This window comes from Mustelus asterias, chromosome 26, assembly GCF_964213995.1.
Source record: "Mustelus asterias chromosome 26, sMusAst1.hap1.1, whole genome shotgun sequence".
Taxonomy (NCBI): domain Eukaryota; kingdom Metazoa; phylum Chordata; class Chondrichthyes; order Carcharhiniformes; family Triakidae; genus Mustelus; species Mustelus asterias.
In genome coordinates this window covers 31,260,610-31,276,907 of record NC_135826.1, presented here as the reverse complement: position 1 = coordinate 31,276,907, position 16,298 = coordinate 31,260,610, and the positions used below count along the sequence as shown (strand labels likewise).

Here is a 16,298-nt window from a genome sequence, read left to right as displayed (position 1 = left end):
TGTTAGTCTAGGTGGTACGCATATGTAAGCCATTTTACACTGGAAGGATGCACAGTAAACTCAAAATAAGACCATCAGAAATAATCTGTAAAAATGTTACATCAAGCAAACACCATAAACAGTAAATTCAAATTTTGATGCTAAAATCAAAGGGGAAATCCAATATCATGTAGTATGCATACATGTATAGCCACTTGGGTATACAAATTCAATCTAAACGTAAATGCACCTTTTGCTGGAGATTTTAGTGATGTTTGACTATTTTGTATTTATTTTTAAAGCATAATTTTCATAGGCCTGCCCATTTGTGGTACAGAACCTGTGGTGCCTATATTTTTTTAAAGAAGCATCTTCTAACTGAATACAAGTAGACTCTAACAGGAACAAGAACAACTTAAATTTCTGAGAAATGCATTGTTGAATATTGTGTTCAAATTAACGTATCTCAGTTATTCAACTCTAACTTGGGCAAAAAGCTTATAAAGTCTGAATTGGCCACATCTGCATTACAAGCTAATTAGCCTTAACAAAGATTGATTAATATTAATTATTTCTAAATTTAATATTACAACCTTTAACTCAATACTAAATACCACTAATAAAGGCCAAGGCCTTTTAGGAGGATATCCTCAGGCTGAATTACTCCTCTTACATATAATGTGTTGTCACAATGGAAAATAAATTTATGACAATGCATGTCTGCACACTTAGCGCACGTTGCATTTCACACGATCAAGCAGAATTTGATGTTAAGCTTCCGTGTAGATTTATACAAATTTAAATTGGGAAAATGTTGGCATTTCTGATCCAGACTGCTTGATAAAGTAAGTTTCACATGACGCTTAATCCTAGAAAAGGAGGAAATGTGTTACCAGATCCAGTTCAGCTGTGAAAAAGTGCATAAAAATGGCTAATTATGAAAAGTTATAGACGGTGGGCAGGGAGATGCTGGAGAGACTCAGACTATTCATTCCTCCCAGCATATTATCTCCAAAGAGAAAGAGTTAACTTGCAAGAACTCTTACAAAAGCCTATAATCTCTAGTAGTAAGATTTATGTATATTGAAGAATGTGACACAGGTCTGGAATTTGCTCTCAGTGGCGAAGAACAGCACTCTCTATTCAGCTCATTGACAACTACCCACAGACTTTATTCCAAGATTTCTCATAATCCGGGGTCTTTTCCAGCGCGGCATCTTTTACATGGAATCTGCAGCATCTGTGAACAGAGCAAGCAACAGCAATTAAAATACCCTCACTGAGAACACAGAGCCCAAATCAGCAAGGATAAAATTGGAAGTGTCCTAACCAGAAAGGATAATATAGGAGGTATAAAGAAGATTTAAATGATGTAGTGAAAGCAAAAAAGAAAAAATTGGGAAATACAGATGGAATTAATGATGAGAGATAAACAGAAACGGTTTTCAAAAGTAACTTATTCTTTAAAATCTGCACCATTTTTTTTCCTGAGGGAATGTGATTCTGCATCTGCAAAATTAGGTTTTCAGGGCCACAGAGGTCGTTCAGCAAAGTTACTACTTATTACATCCTTAGAACTAAATGCACCAGTCTTAACTTTTTCCATTGTCTTTAATTGCAGAACTAATGAGTAAGTACTGCAAGTTCACACGTTACACTGATTTCAATGCTGAATCGTATTCACATAGACTGGAACAATGCACCCTTAAGAGGATTGGGGTATTTCTGACAGCAACTTCTGGATTTCTGTGTTTAACTGGGCAGGCTTGCATGCCAGAATTGCTGTCAGATTCACCCTGTAATAATAGTAAGTGCTAATAACCTCACTTAATATTGTAGCAAAATCCAGACAATAAATTGTCCCTATGAATTACCAGTAATTTATTTTTACTATGGCTAATAAGAAAAAATGTTAGACAGCTGTGGGAGATTCAGACTTTAGAAGCTTTTTGGCAGTGTAGATTTTGATTGGCCATTACATTGTCTGCAGGGTTGAAGATGACACTATGCATAATTTCACAGGCAGAATCAGACACTTGAAACAAGTATTTGGTTCCTTCCGATGCTTGCTAGCAGAGAGTCTGTAAAGAAGTCTAAACACACCATTTGGAGATTTTGCCAAATTAAATACAGGAAGGTCATAGGGGCTTTGCTTTATTGTCTTGCTGCATAGCTTGTTGAGTGTTTTTTTTATTAGGAGGGAAGCTTTGGATTTGAGTTTGTTTCATTTTTCCCAAATCACAGTAAATTATGAAAATACTCCAGCTAAACAGTTAAAACTATGAAGACTTTAGGCCCAAAGCCGTCCAGCAGACTTGATGGGAGTGCTTTATGTGTATTTCCACCTAATGATGTCTTGCTAATTTTTAAAAATCTTTATCCTTCAGGAACAAAGCTTAATCAAAAGACAATAAATCTTTACCAGAATGTATTTTCTAGACTGCATACAAAGTTACAAAGCCTATTGTTTTGCTTTTGATCAGGTATAACAATTGGATTGTATTAGATCATTATATCTAAGCCAATGCTTACAAAAACGTGAGATTAAACTTTGTCCTGATTGGATTTCAGTCATATGCACAATTAATGGCTATACATGGAATGATTTGGGAAGGTTTTATCATTATTCCAGTGGATAAGACATTAAAGCTAAATTGAAAAAGACGTAATAATATTGGAACTAACAAATATCAGTCTTGGCTGAGTGTTGGTGTTCTTCCCTTTCAAATATAGAGTCAGCGTTCAAGAGCACTCCAGAGACTTGAGCATATGTTCTAGGTTGGCATTTCATTGCAGTAGTAGATCTTTTAAATGAGACTTTGGCCATGATTCTGTTGGGCTTACAGGGGTCTCACCCACCAGTCAGAGAATCAGCAGGGAACCTCCATCAGTTCCGTGGGCATTTAAGTGGCCACCATTCATTGCCATCCTTCCCTGCGATTGAGTTTACCAGCGATGGTAGTCCTGCCTGCTGAGAGCCGCCTGCCAAGCAGAAGCCAGCAGCTCCACATGCTGCCAGCACCAACTGGAGCAGCAATTGCTAATTACACTGTATTCACCAAAGGCCCAGGATTATGGTGGGATTCCAGTGAAGATGGAATAGGGATCATGGGGTGAGAGTTTTGGGAGGGTGGTTGCTGAAAGCCAACCCCCCTCCTGCCTGATGGTGGATCCCTCGATCAGGCATAGAGTGCATGATAGCAAGGGATCTCACCTCCCTGGTGGTTGGTGGGTTTGCTGGGCAGCTATCTGAGGGCATTGGAAATCTGTGGGGCTTCGCATTAAATTGCAGTGAGCTTTGGGCTAATGGGTGTCAATGAGCTTGTTAAGGGGCATAATTGACATCCCACAACCAGCAGTCAGGAATCCTGTATCAGCTCGTTTCACATTCCACCTTACTTGGGTGAGGTTTTGCTGCTGGGAGACTGATGTGGATCTCATGGTGAGTCAGCCACCATGTTTCCTGCCATGATAGGCTGCATTAAAGTTAGCTCTTCAAATTAAGGCCCTGTCTACCTGCATGAAAGATTTTATGGTGCTATTTGAAGAAGAATAAGTTTTCCCAGTATGCTAGACAAAATTTATTCGTCACTCAACATTACTAGAGCAGGTTTTTTCATCATCCGCCTGAATTATGTTAGTGAGACATTACCATGTGTTAATTGGCTGAAATATTTGCCTACATAACAGCAGTAGCAATACTTAAAAGTACTTGGTTGGCAGAGAAACACTCTAGGATATCCTAAGAATGTGAAAGGTGTTGTATTAAATAAAGTTATTTCTTAATAAGAGATATAGAAAGTGTAGCATGGAGATGAAAAGGGAGACTAGAGGTATTATATGAACAGTTAAACTGAGATCAGGACCTCATGGGGTGATGGAATTAGTTAATAAATATTTTACTGTTTTTCATGAGACGTGGGCATCACTGGCAAACAAGAGTTTATTGCCCTTAAGATGGTGGCAAGCTGCCTTCTGGATCTGCTGGTGCCAAAAAGAATGTATGAATACTAGATAATCATATGGACCAATTGTCACAGAAAACTTGAGTAATTGGCTTCTGAAAAAAATAATGTAACTCAAGGTAATTCATTGGGACTTAGTGGGGTGCGCCCTGGAAGACACCTATGAGTTAGCAAAGGTTCTGTTTCCAATGTTTCCATCTTTAGTGGAGAGTAGAATTATTGGGGAAAGACATACAAGGTAAGTAACGACTAGTTAAATTTGGCAAACTCTTTGGGGTGTAAAGAAGATTTTAAATCACTCCCCCATGACTGGCAGGAGAGGGCTAGAGTATTAACAATTTTAAATCGCAGAATGCGCAACCAACCTGCTGCTGTTGGGCTGAAAGCAGGGTTAGGATCATTTGGATTGTCAAGCATTGAGCGGGCACAGATACAATAGACTGTATAGTTTTATATGCTAATACTCTATACAATTGTAAAATCCATCTCAAATTTGTAGTGTGTCAGAAATGTTCCTACTTGAACAAAATGTAGGAAATAGTTATCACACAGGTAGTTTGCAGTGTTTTTAAAAGGATCTTGTTTGAGGCATAAAGACAATATAGACAAGATTATGTATTCCATCGAAACACTACCTGAGATGATCTGATTGTTCAATGCTATTGAAATAGAGGTTTTATATGGATTGCATTATACCTTTAAAAATCATGTTCAACACCTTTTTCATCATAAACATAAGAGTTGATCATTATAGGCTCTGAAAAGGTTTTCTGAACGTTAGATTACCATTCGAGCAAAGTGGAAAAAAATGTTGCATTCCCAACATTGTCACCTGTTACCTTGAAGACCACAATACAAACAAGAAATAATTAATGTTACAAGACAATTATTTTTTATTCTTTCATTGGTAATACTATTTATCCAACAAGAACATTTCAAACCATCCATGACTCTCACCCAGAAATGGGTCATGTATAACAAGAAAAAGCTTAACGCACTGTGTGATATTCCTTGTCTGCTATTTTATGAGGTGTTGGGCCATTTATCTCTTTACCCTTTCCAGAACAAGCAAATGATGATATATGTTAAATTATTAACATGAAGATACCTACAACTATCCTGAATACAGCGAACATTTAATAGTAATTTATTCCAAAAATACCATTTCATACAAAGTGGGGAAATAATATGTGTATGCAAGACAAATTTAAACATTTCCGAGGGAACATTTATTTTGTCTCAGAAGGTTCACACAAATTACTAGTTTCCAGACATTCACAATAAGAAACACATTTGGCTAGGGTTGATCACAGGAAGTTTTGCAACTACAATTATGTGCTCATTAACAATTCAGAACACATCTTTGTTTAAATTCTACTTAAATCGAGAGGGAAAAAAAACATGCATTTGTGACGCATATAAAGATGATGCACTTCGGGACAAAAAAAATAAAGTGACTTAGATTGGAAGGGAAAATCATTTTTATAGAGTATCAGTTTCTTGCCAGCAGGCAAACAGCTGATCACTTTATGACAGATGTGTCCATTGTGGGTTAAACAAGGACAGTTTAGCCAACTGCACTTGGGTGTAATCTTCACAAGATTGCTATTCAAAGATTTTCCACTGTAAGCACTGTGGCCTAGGTGTTGAGGCGAATGACAAAGCGGCGCACTCACCATTGACCTCAAAGAAAGCTGCTCACAAGATCTAATGATCTGTGGAGCGCAGATTTTAGTTTTTCCCATGTTAACTTGTTTCTGGCACCAATTATAAAGGATATCTGTTGTCCAGCAAAAATGATGCCATCAAGTAGAGTAAGCATTGAAGAATTCTCACTGGCAGCCAACTAGGAATTATCATTTTATTGGGATTATGGTGGATGCTGAAATAAGAACCTTAAAAATTGTATTAAAACATGTAGAACTTTTATAATTAAGCAGAAATTTGACATTTCACAAATATAAAATTAACTTTTCTGGGTCAGAAAGGTTGCTCGGTACTGCTTACAGTGTTTAAATACTTAGCTGCACCTCATTCAACCGGGAGGAGTGTTACCAAGGGCTTTTACAGTGAGACTATACACAAGAATAAAGGTTCATGGCACATGATTTCAAAAGATTTCCATCTTTGGGGACTTCTATAGCATACCCTGTGGCAGAGCAGGAAATCACTGGCAGCAACTTCTGGATTTCCACATTTTACTACGCATGTCCAGATGCCAGAAGTTGCTGTCAGTTTCACAGTTATAATAATGAAGAATGCTAACAATTTCACCATTGTCACAACTGCAGAATCCAGGCCTATGTAGCTTCACTTTACACAAGCCCATTGCACAAGTTGCATTGTATGATTTTATTAGTTGATCTAAGCAGTAACTGAAGTCTCAAAATGCAACCGAAGTTTTATGCACTACAATCTTACCACCTGCTATGTTTTGTACCTCGCAAACATGAGAACTGATCTCCAATTTGAATTTAATCATTCTGCATATCTGTAATTATCAGGTATTTTTAGGTAAATTTCCATGATTTAACCATGTCATGTTGTTAAATTCTCTCCCTAAATATGTGGCCGCCACTGTGAATTTTTGTTGACAAGTTTCTGCATTCAAGTAATAAACAATATGTGAAAAGTAATAAATACTCTCTTTTCAGGGAAGGGTGAAGCTTGTCTGTCACAGCGATGTAAGAAAATAATTCGGTGTTGAATGTGTCTGTGACTGTATTTTGAAAATGTTTTGTGCAGTGCTAGATTGTAACCGTTGTTTTTATAAACTGCTATTTTAGCTGAGTTTTGGCATTCATTTTTCTTTTCATCTTTTCTGTACCAAAGGGCACACAGCTTATTTTCAATGCTGCAAAAGAACTGGGACAGCTTTCCAAGTTAAAGGTAGGTGTGTAATGCATCTTAATCCACATCATTACCCCTGTAACATGCAATCATCTATATAGTGAAGAGTCTTCTGCAGCGGAATTCCTGTTGCTCAGTGAACATTATAATTCCAGCCCATCATACAAAATAACATGTTGGGCAAGGACAATTTATTCCACTGATTTTGCTGTGTGTCTAAATTTACAGAGAGTACAAACACTTGCTGGACTAAAAGCTAAGCGTTTAAATGAAACAATTACATATCTCTCTCTTGTTTCTGTCATATCTCCTCTCACGTCATCTCTAGGTTCATTTTATCCATGTTTTAAAATTAATATTCTACTAGGTAATTTTATTTATAATGGGTACTAATAACAATCTCCTGTTCACTGTATCCTAAACCCACTAAACTGTTGGCCGAATGGGTTTCCTCCTTCGCCCTCTTGTAGTGAAAAAGGTTGATAATGATAAAGATGCACACACAAAAATTGAAACTTCCTAATATATTTGGTATGTAGAAAATAAAGACCCAATACTTGGAGAATATGGGTCATGGTTTGAAAGAAGGAAATAATTAAAATTAGTATGAGAAATTTAGTTCTAGTGGTATGGACGCAAGCAGTTTCAATATCCCTATTTGGTACTGATTTATAAGGTCTTTTGTACTTTCAGGATCACATGGTCAGAGAAGAAGCCAAAAGTCTTTCCCCTAAGCAGTGTGCTGTAGTGGAGCTTGCACTAGACACTATTAAGGTAACAACTGTTTCAACTAGTAAAAATCTGGGGCTGAACTTTTGTTTTTGGATCGGAACGCCAATGTTGGGAGCATTTCCGGGTTCTGACCCCACATCGTGTAAGTTTCTGATGTCTGACAGAATTTTCAAGAAATGGCCGATTACTGGTCAGATGGCACATTAGCCGTCCAATTTAAGATGGTGGGCTGGCTCATGAGACTGGAGGGCCAATAGAGCAGGTCCACTAGTGCTGAAAGATCACCAACCCCACAGTCAGAGGTCAGTGCTGCTGATGTAGGTAGGGGAAAAAAAGGGCAATGTTAATTGAAGAAGTGGCTACAGTTGCCAGACCATCATTGCGGAGGGAAAACATCTCCATAGGGCAACTGTACCTATGGCTATCATGGCTGCAATGGGGGCTTAACTTTAATGATGGAGTGCTGGCCCCTTGGGTCTGTTTCCTGGAACTCATTAGCTGAGTTCCAGCCTCAGCAAGCAGGCCTCCACGTTGACTGAAAGATCTTGCTGGCAGGTAGCAGTCACCCCCACCCCCTGGAGGCGGACACATGCTGACAGGCTGGCAAGTAGCAAGAATTTGTCAGCCTGCCTATCCTGCCTCCACAGCTGAATGAAAGTTCAACTCTTGGTTTCCTGTTAATAAATGTACTTGATGGTCAGATCTGTATTTATTATCATGAGGCAGCACATAATACAGTATAGAAATTCCACAATGAGTACACACCATTAACCAGAGTAACAGTTTGTCAGACCACAAGACAATTGATAAAATGTCTTGATGCAAGATGGAGTGATGTAGTAATAGATATCCAGTAGAGTTGTAACTGAATCAGATCACATTCCAATTTCAGTAGCACATATTTCAGTCCAGATTTTTTTATTCAGTGCTCACGAAGAAATATATCAATATGAAAATTAGATCATCCTAACCATGGCTAATCTGATCATTTATCAGTTTATACACTAGACTAATGCAATTTCATTTATCCTTGTTAAATTTCCTAAATACCTTGTTACTTACATTATTATGCTGAATTTTTTTTTGTTTTAATTTTAAATTATTTTATGTCCTGATTCTTGAAGTCCTTAAAGTAAAATAGTAAAAATAATACTAGCCATAAAGTACTTGAACCTCAGCCTCAAATTCGGAACCATCTTGACCTGATGCAGTCCTAATTTGGATGAGTGTTCTGACCAGTAGGTGTTTCTATCGTCTTTCTGGCATGGATTGTCTTAGCTTTATCATTACAATGTCAAACAGCCCTTGTGATGCAGATAATAGCAATGTTGACCAAAAAGAATAATTGTCCATTGTTAGCTTGGTTTGCCGTACCATATGAAACATGAGTGCTGTGATCTTCAAATGAGATTCATGAAGTTGACTGAGGGTCTTTAATGATTTAGCAATATTTCCATGCTGGTGGAGTTGGCCTGAAGAAGACCTTCTTAGAAAAGAGTCCAGACCTCCAATCTCTACGGTATGCTCTGTCGCTCTACACACAGGCTACTGACACCCTTATTAAAACATTTATCCAGTCTCAGTCATCTCAGGGTAAGTATAACTTCAGTCAATCTGTTTTGTTCACTAAATGCACGTTAACCGTCAGACAAACTTATTGTTTTAATCTGGTTTGATTGTATATTCTGTAACATTTAGAAATTTTAAAAGCTATTGCAAGATCAATTATTATGAATGCTCACTATAACTGACCGGTGTTAGTGGATGTTTAAAAAGCTGTATTCTGGGAACAAATGTGCTGAGGCAAAATAAGCACAAGAGATACTTGAACTACCATTATTGATTTGTCTTTGTTTCTGCTTTGATGCCCCTTGCTTGATCAACTGTGTCCCTTATTTCAACACAGATGCACTAAAATATTCATCAACATGAGTGAAGTGTTTGCATTCTAAAACAATAAAGGAATCCATGAATATATGTATTTACCTATCTAATGTACGACATATTAATAGACTACTATGCTAAATTTAATTAAGAAACAACTAGATTTCCAAAAGTGTCAACATTATGGATCAAGGAACCTATTACATTCTAAACAGTTATACCACAGAAGAGCTGTCACTATTATGCTTTATTGAAGACACTACTTGATGTCAAATGAGTTGGGATTAATTTATTTTGCTAAGCATATTAGCTACAGTTAGATATTTATTTATAAAAGTTAACTCTTCATCCAGGATGCTGTTAGTCTGCTCTTGACAAAGGTCTAACTTACAGACTTTAATTATTTAAATTAATTAGATTATACATTAATTTTATAGCTTTAATCTTCAAAACATGAGACCAAATGCCCTAATAAAATTATCTGCTCAATCACCTCTGATGCCTTAATCATGGTTAAAAATATTACTCAATCGTATCACTCCCTTGCATAACAGTTGCTTTAGAGTAGATTCAAACAGCAATATCTGAGTTATTGTCGACTTCTACATGTAGTGACTTACTGATTATCCAAACATATTTCTGACATCTGAAATGAATAAATTTCCACTTTTTCAATATTATTTGTATCTAAATATATAGCAGATAAACATATTGCACTCTTTGGGCCTTATGGAATGTATAGGGGTACAGCTTTGCACCTAAAATTGCACCCACTTTGAATAGCATTTTTCCTTGCCTTTCCCAGGCTAGGTTGCATGCTGTACACCACGAACTGGCACAATCAGGCAACGTTTTAAAACATAATCTTTTTTGAAGAATTTTTTTGCCTTAAAAAGATATAGTTTCCCAAGTGGTAACTTGGTAAAATTTGATTAATAGACTGGAAATAGGCTCATCATGGAAATTAGCATTTTAAAATGACAGATCGGGAAAAGCGGAATTGAAGTTGCTGGCAACAACGGCTGCTTTCTCAGCCATATCATTGGGAACATAGAAAGAAATGGCAAGCGGTGGATCCTACAGTCTCACGCTGGTGGGGGAGGTGCAATCAGAGCAACTTTTTTTTAAAAAAAGACCAGGGCGCAATATTTAAAGGCCACCCAGTGCACAAAGGTTCATATGGAACCCATCCACGCACCCCCCCCCCCCCCCACCCCCCGGGGCATGACACACTTCCCCCATTGAACGATTCATTCACCTGAGCTCCTCTGGGAGGTTTACTGCCAGGTGCACACCGTGAAAGAGCAGTTGTAATTCCGGTCTGTCCGTATGCCAATGTGAATAGCTTTTTTAACAGGGGGGGGATGATTCAGACAGAGAGGCCTGATAATGAGCTGTAATTGTATTATAATGATGTACCTGACATTGAAGGTTGGGATTCCCATTACTCCTGGACATATTTATAAGACATCTCAATGTTGTTCACATTGATTAATATTTATATATACTTCAATACCTTGAAAATAATTTCATTTCAAAATGTGGTTAGTTATTACCAGATCCTGCCAATGGAAATTTTGATAAAACCCACCCTTAGATTTTACCCTGTCTCACTGGAAAGCTCAAGTGTTAATGTTGTTTTATTACTTCAATTTCCAAGGCATCAAATTATGCTCAAGAGGTTCATGTGAAATTTCTTTACTGTTTAAGAGGGATTGACCCATTTATTTAGATGGGGTAATTTCATTTAAAAGAGAAGACAAAAGAATTGCTTAAGAATCTGTTAAGTGTTTGAACACAATTACTCAAACAGCATAGACTTAAAGCCTAGTGGTTTGAAAAACAGATATTGTATAATGAAAGTGGAATTGGGATAAGATGCATGGTCTTGGCATTGCCACAAATGTTGTTTCGAAAATAGATGCAGGTCAATGCACAGAACATAAGCGAAATGTCACACAGAATTATTGGCCATTCATTGTAAATCAACCTCATCCCGGAGGTGATCTACAGAAATTCATCATGAGTAGATGAAACCATTCAATGTTTTGCTCGGTTCAGTGGGCTTGGCACAACTGATTTTCACTACAACCTTGCTTAACTATTGTCGGTGCTATTCAGTAACTTGTTGAAATTAGATTGCACGTAGATTTTTGTATCTAATTTTTGTTGGACATGAGTAACCCTATTACTTCCCAAGTTTAACAACAGATTTCTAATATCTTTTAAGCCAGTCCTGTTGAATCCTGGCTGAGTAATTAACATTTGTGTAAGTAGCCATATAAATTAGACCACAGGACTGTTCCAGTAGCTTGTCAATGGGTGCAGTGAAATCCATGTATAAATGCTCAGATCCTAATGTGCACCAATTCCACAACACTTTTCCCAATAACTTAAATATTTTATTTGAACAAATGAATCATCAGTGATAAACAGATGGGACCAGCTGTGCCACAGATAGACACAGCAGCTGGTTTGTTTCAGGATCAAACTTCAGATCTGCAGCTCAGCTTAACCATGTGTCCCAGCAGCTATTAAAACTGTTTTGTCACAAATGTAATCTCCAAGTCTTGATCATTTTGGTTTGTAAATACTATACATGCTGGTGAAAGGACCATTAATCATTTAATGCCAGTGCCTGTATTCCGTTGAAAACCTGAACTAGAAACACAAGGTTTATATTGACAAGACTGACGTCCTGTTAGATCGACCCTGGATATGTCCTATTCCCACTGGCAGTGGGAGGGTGTAGCCCTGGACGTCCTGAGCATTGACTTCAGACCCCAAGGCCAGAATTTTACATTCCCCCCCCACGCCCGGTGGGTTCTGAGGTGGGGCGGAACATGAAATTGCACGAATGAGATTTCCTGTGGGTTCCCACCCACCCCGACCTCAACGATTTTATGCTGGGCTAGGCCTTGGATGGGAAGCCCGCCCTTACCTCAATTGAGACCATTAAGTAGCCAATGAATGGCCACTTGTGCTGTTTCCCACTGAGCCTCGATATTTAGGCTAATGTGTGGATGAAAACTCAGAGGGGGAAACCTGGAAATGAAGAAAGGTCGGTCCAGGGCGGGAAGCGCGGAGGGAGTCGCCCATCTAATATTTAGTAGATATTAAATCCATTAACAAAAAGCACTGAAGGCAGCATAAAAGTTTCTTATTCCTCAAGTCCCAAGCTTCCTTCAATGCTGACAGCACAGCCAAAGTCTGTCTTCTGTTTCTGAAGTGACGTTGAAGTGTGTCACAAAATAATTCCATCACAGAAGCCGCAGTAGAAAGAAAGACTCCGAGTTGTCAATTTTTATCCCTAATTCTGAGGATTCCTTGTCTTATTAGGAAATAGTCTGAATGGGCCTTTTTTCATTGGTTGAGGATAAGGGTCACTTGGTGTCACCCCACCTCTAACTAAAGGCATGAAGGCTGAGACAGAAGTCGAGCTCTTAATTTCTGGGCCCCAGGTAGTTACATTTCATTGTGAACAATATCACATCCTTCAGGATGCAGATTGCTGTTGTACAAACAATGCTACATCCTCTTAATATTAATACAAACTGTTGTATTCAACTCACGTCAACCTATTCCCACGGAAACTAAGGAGATTAAGAGCAATGTTAGTAGTAATCCCTAGCAAGATCTCGTCATGAAATATAGGTGTTCTTATGCTGTAGATATAGATCAAGGTATTATCAAATCTAAGTCTAATTCAAAAACAAGGTTTAGTCTAAAAAAAACAAGATAAAGAAGCTATGCTGAGTTCAAGCTGTTGGCCAAAACTTTTGCTTGTTCCTTTAAATCTGACAAAGAGACCTCGAGTTACCCATAGTGTAATTAAGACAGAGACAACTGCCTGAACCCAAACTTTTTGACACCTTTAAGGTCACTACTGAGTGAATTCCTATGGACATAGCTTCTTTTCTATTCACTATCTGCTTTTAACTGTTCAATTGTCTCACTCGACAGACGAGAGTTCAAACTGGACTAAAAATAATGACTAAGTAAAATGCTAAAATATTAGTTCAAACTAACAAAGAACCCTAAAATTTAGTGGTATTATCAAAATCTTAAAACTGCCATATTCAGTTATGAATGTTGGTGGACAATTAAATGACTAACTGGCGGAGGAAACTCAATAAACATCCTCATCCCCAGTGATGGGAAAGCCCAAGTTGCCAGAGCATTTGCAACCATATTCAACTGGAAGTGCCAAGTGATGATTATCTCTGGCTCTTCCAGAAAGTCACCAGGATCACAGATGTCAGCCTTCACCCAACTCAATTCACTCCACATGATATTTTTTTTTAAAGTTGACAATCGATATAAAAACGGTTATGGGCCCCAACAAGATCCTGTTTGTAGTACTGAAGACTTGTGCTCCAGAACTAGTCAGGCCCCTAGCACTAGACAATGTCAAAAATTGCCCATATATGTGCTGTCCACAAAGCATAGAACAATTTTAATCTGGCAGGTTACCATCCTATCAATCTACTCTCAATCATCAGCAAAGTAATGGAAGGTGTCATCAAATGCTATCAAGCAGCATTTACTCAGCAATAATCTGCTCACCAGTTTGGGTTCTACCAGGGTCATTTGGTTCCACACCTCATTTCAGCCTTGGTCCAAAAATGGACAAAAGAGCTGAATTCAAAAGGTGAAGAGACTGCCCTGGACATCAAGACAGCATTTGAAGAGGTGTGACATCAAGCAACCCTAGGAAAATTAAAGTCCACCTTGACTGGTTAGAGTCATACTTAACATAAGAGTTCCTGCAGGACTTTCCCATCACTCATGACCTTCACTCCACCATAACATAACGAGTGGGGATGTTCACTGATGATTCTGCAACGTTCAGAACAATTAGCAGCTCCTCAGAGAAGCAGTTCATGCTCACATAGTGAGACCTGGACAATATTCAGGAGGGGTGAGGGGCGGTGGGGAGTTACCATTAATTTGAAACTTAACTGGGACAGCCATAAATATAAATACTGTGGCTACAAGAGCAGGTCAGGATTTGGGAATTCCGAGGTGAGTAACTCACTTCCTGAGTTTGCAAAGCCTGTCCACCTTCAACAAGGCACAAGTCAGAATTATGATAGTATACTCTCCAGTTACCAAGATGAGTGCAGATCTAACAACGCTTAGGCTCAACAGCATCCAAGACACAGCAATCCACCTGAGCAGCATCCCATCCACCACTTTAAACAGTTATTTCCTCTGCCACCGATGCATTGTGGCAGCAGTGTGTGCCATCTACAAGCTACACTACAACAACTCAGTAAGGTTCCTTTAACAACCCAAGGTCTCCATCACCGAGAACAAGGAACACAAACGCATGTAAAACGCTGCAACCTGCAAGCTTCTCTTCAAGTTGCATGCTATCCTGACTAGGAATTATATATTCACTGTTGTTGGGTCAAAATCCTGCAACTCTCTCCTGACCAGGACTCTAGGTGTACTTACACCACATGGACTCCAGCAGTCAAGACAGCAGCAGTTCACAATTGCCTCCTCAAGGGCAATGAGGAGTAGGCAATGATGGCCGGCAATGTTCCCACACACACTAAAGCAGATAAAATATTTTAATTTAATTGCAATCAACTTGAAAAATCTTTGTACAGAACTTGTTTAAGAGACAGTAGCAACAAATCTGATTGTTTTTCTCCAATATTGTAAATATGGTCATAAAATGTACCAATTTTGTGTTAGTTTAAACTAGCTCATTTGTAAACACTAAGATTCAGATCAGACTAACTTTTTATAAACATTAAACTTTGAAAAACTGAGTAAAATTGTTCTACATTCCAACTGAAACAATTTAACCGAAACAGTTTGATCAAACCGAACAAAACCTCTCTTGCTGAGCAGCTTTTCTTTCAAATTTGAAATTGAAGTTGTAAATGCCTGTATTGTATTGTTGTGACTGTAATCCAGTTTACTGTATCTTTAATGGAGCCTTAGATATTAAGAAATAAAACAGTAACTTGACTGGAATTGTTTGTCAGATAGGTGGAGATGAAATATTGAATGGCGTAGTGAGTTGCAATACTACCTTATTGATGTTTGAACTAACAACAACATTTCTACATTTATCTAGTGCCTTTAACATAGTAAAACATCCTAAGGCACTTCACAAACAAGATTTGACACCAGCAACATAGGATATTTGGGCACATAGCTTTTAAGGAGTGGTTAAAGGAGTATCGCTCAGCGTATAAAGGAGGATAGCAAATGGGTTTAGGAAGGGAATTCCAGAGACTACGGCACAGTCACCATTGGTGGAGTAATTAAAATGGGGGAAAGTGCAAGAGGCTAGAATTGGAGAGTGCAGACATCTGAAGGTTGTATTCTGGAGGGGGTAATAGGGAGAGGGAAGACTGTGAAGGGTTTTGAAGACCAGTATGAAATGTTAAAAGCAAGGCACGATTTTACCAGGAGCTAACATAGGTCAGTGAACATAAGGAGTGGGCCATGATCTTTGTGTGAGTTCAGGTATGGGCAACAGATGAGTTCAAGTTAACGGAAGATGGAAGATAAGAGGCCAGTCAGGAGTGCATTGGAGATGGTAGTGTATTCATAATTGAAATGGTGGCATAGTGGTAATGTCACTGGGCTAGTAATCCAAAGACCTAGGCTAATGCTCTGGGGACATGGGTTCAAATTCCACCACAGCATCTGCTGGAATTTATATTCAATCAATAAATCTGGAATTGAAAAATAGTTCCACGGTCACCATTACTGAGACCATCATCGATTGTTGTAAAGATCATCTGGTTCACTAATGCTCATTAGGAAAAAGAATCTGCCATCTTTGCTGGTCTGGCTTACATATGGCTGCAGACCCACATGTGGTTAACTCTTAACTCACTTCTGAAATGACCTAGCAAGCCA

At 38.4% G+C, this 16,298-nt stretch overlaps 1 protein-coding gene across 1 annotated transcript in view; it reads left to right on the top strand.

Annotated features, from left to right (window-relative positions):
- LOC144479695 (protein unc-13 homolog A-like) overlaps positions 1–16,298 on the top strand; it is a 243,852-nt gene that overhangs the window by 215,054 nt on the left and 12,500 nt on the right. Inside the window, exons 37-40 of the mRNA XM_078198723.1 lie at positions 6,599–6,628; positions 6,777–6,833; positions 7,488–7,568; positions 8,972–9,119. Of these exons, the coding sequence (XP_078054849.1) occupies positions 6,599–6,628; positions 6,777–6,833; positions 7,488–7,568; positions 8,972–9,119 (316 nt within the window). The remainder of the gene's footprint in view (positions 1–6,598; positions 6,629–6,776; positions 6,834–7,487; positions 7,569–8,971; positions 9,120–16,298) is intronic.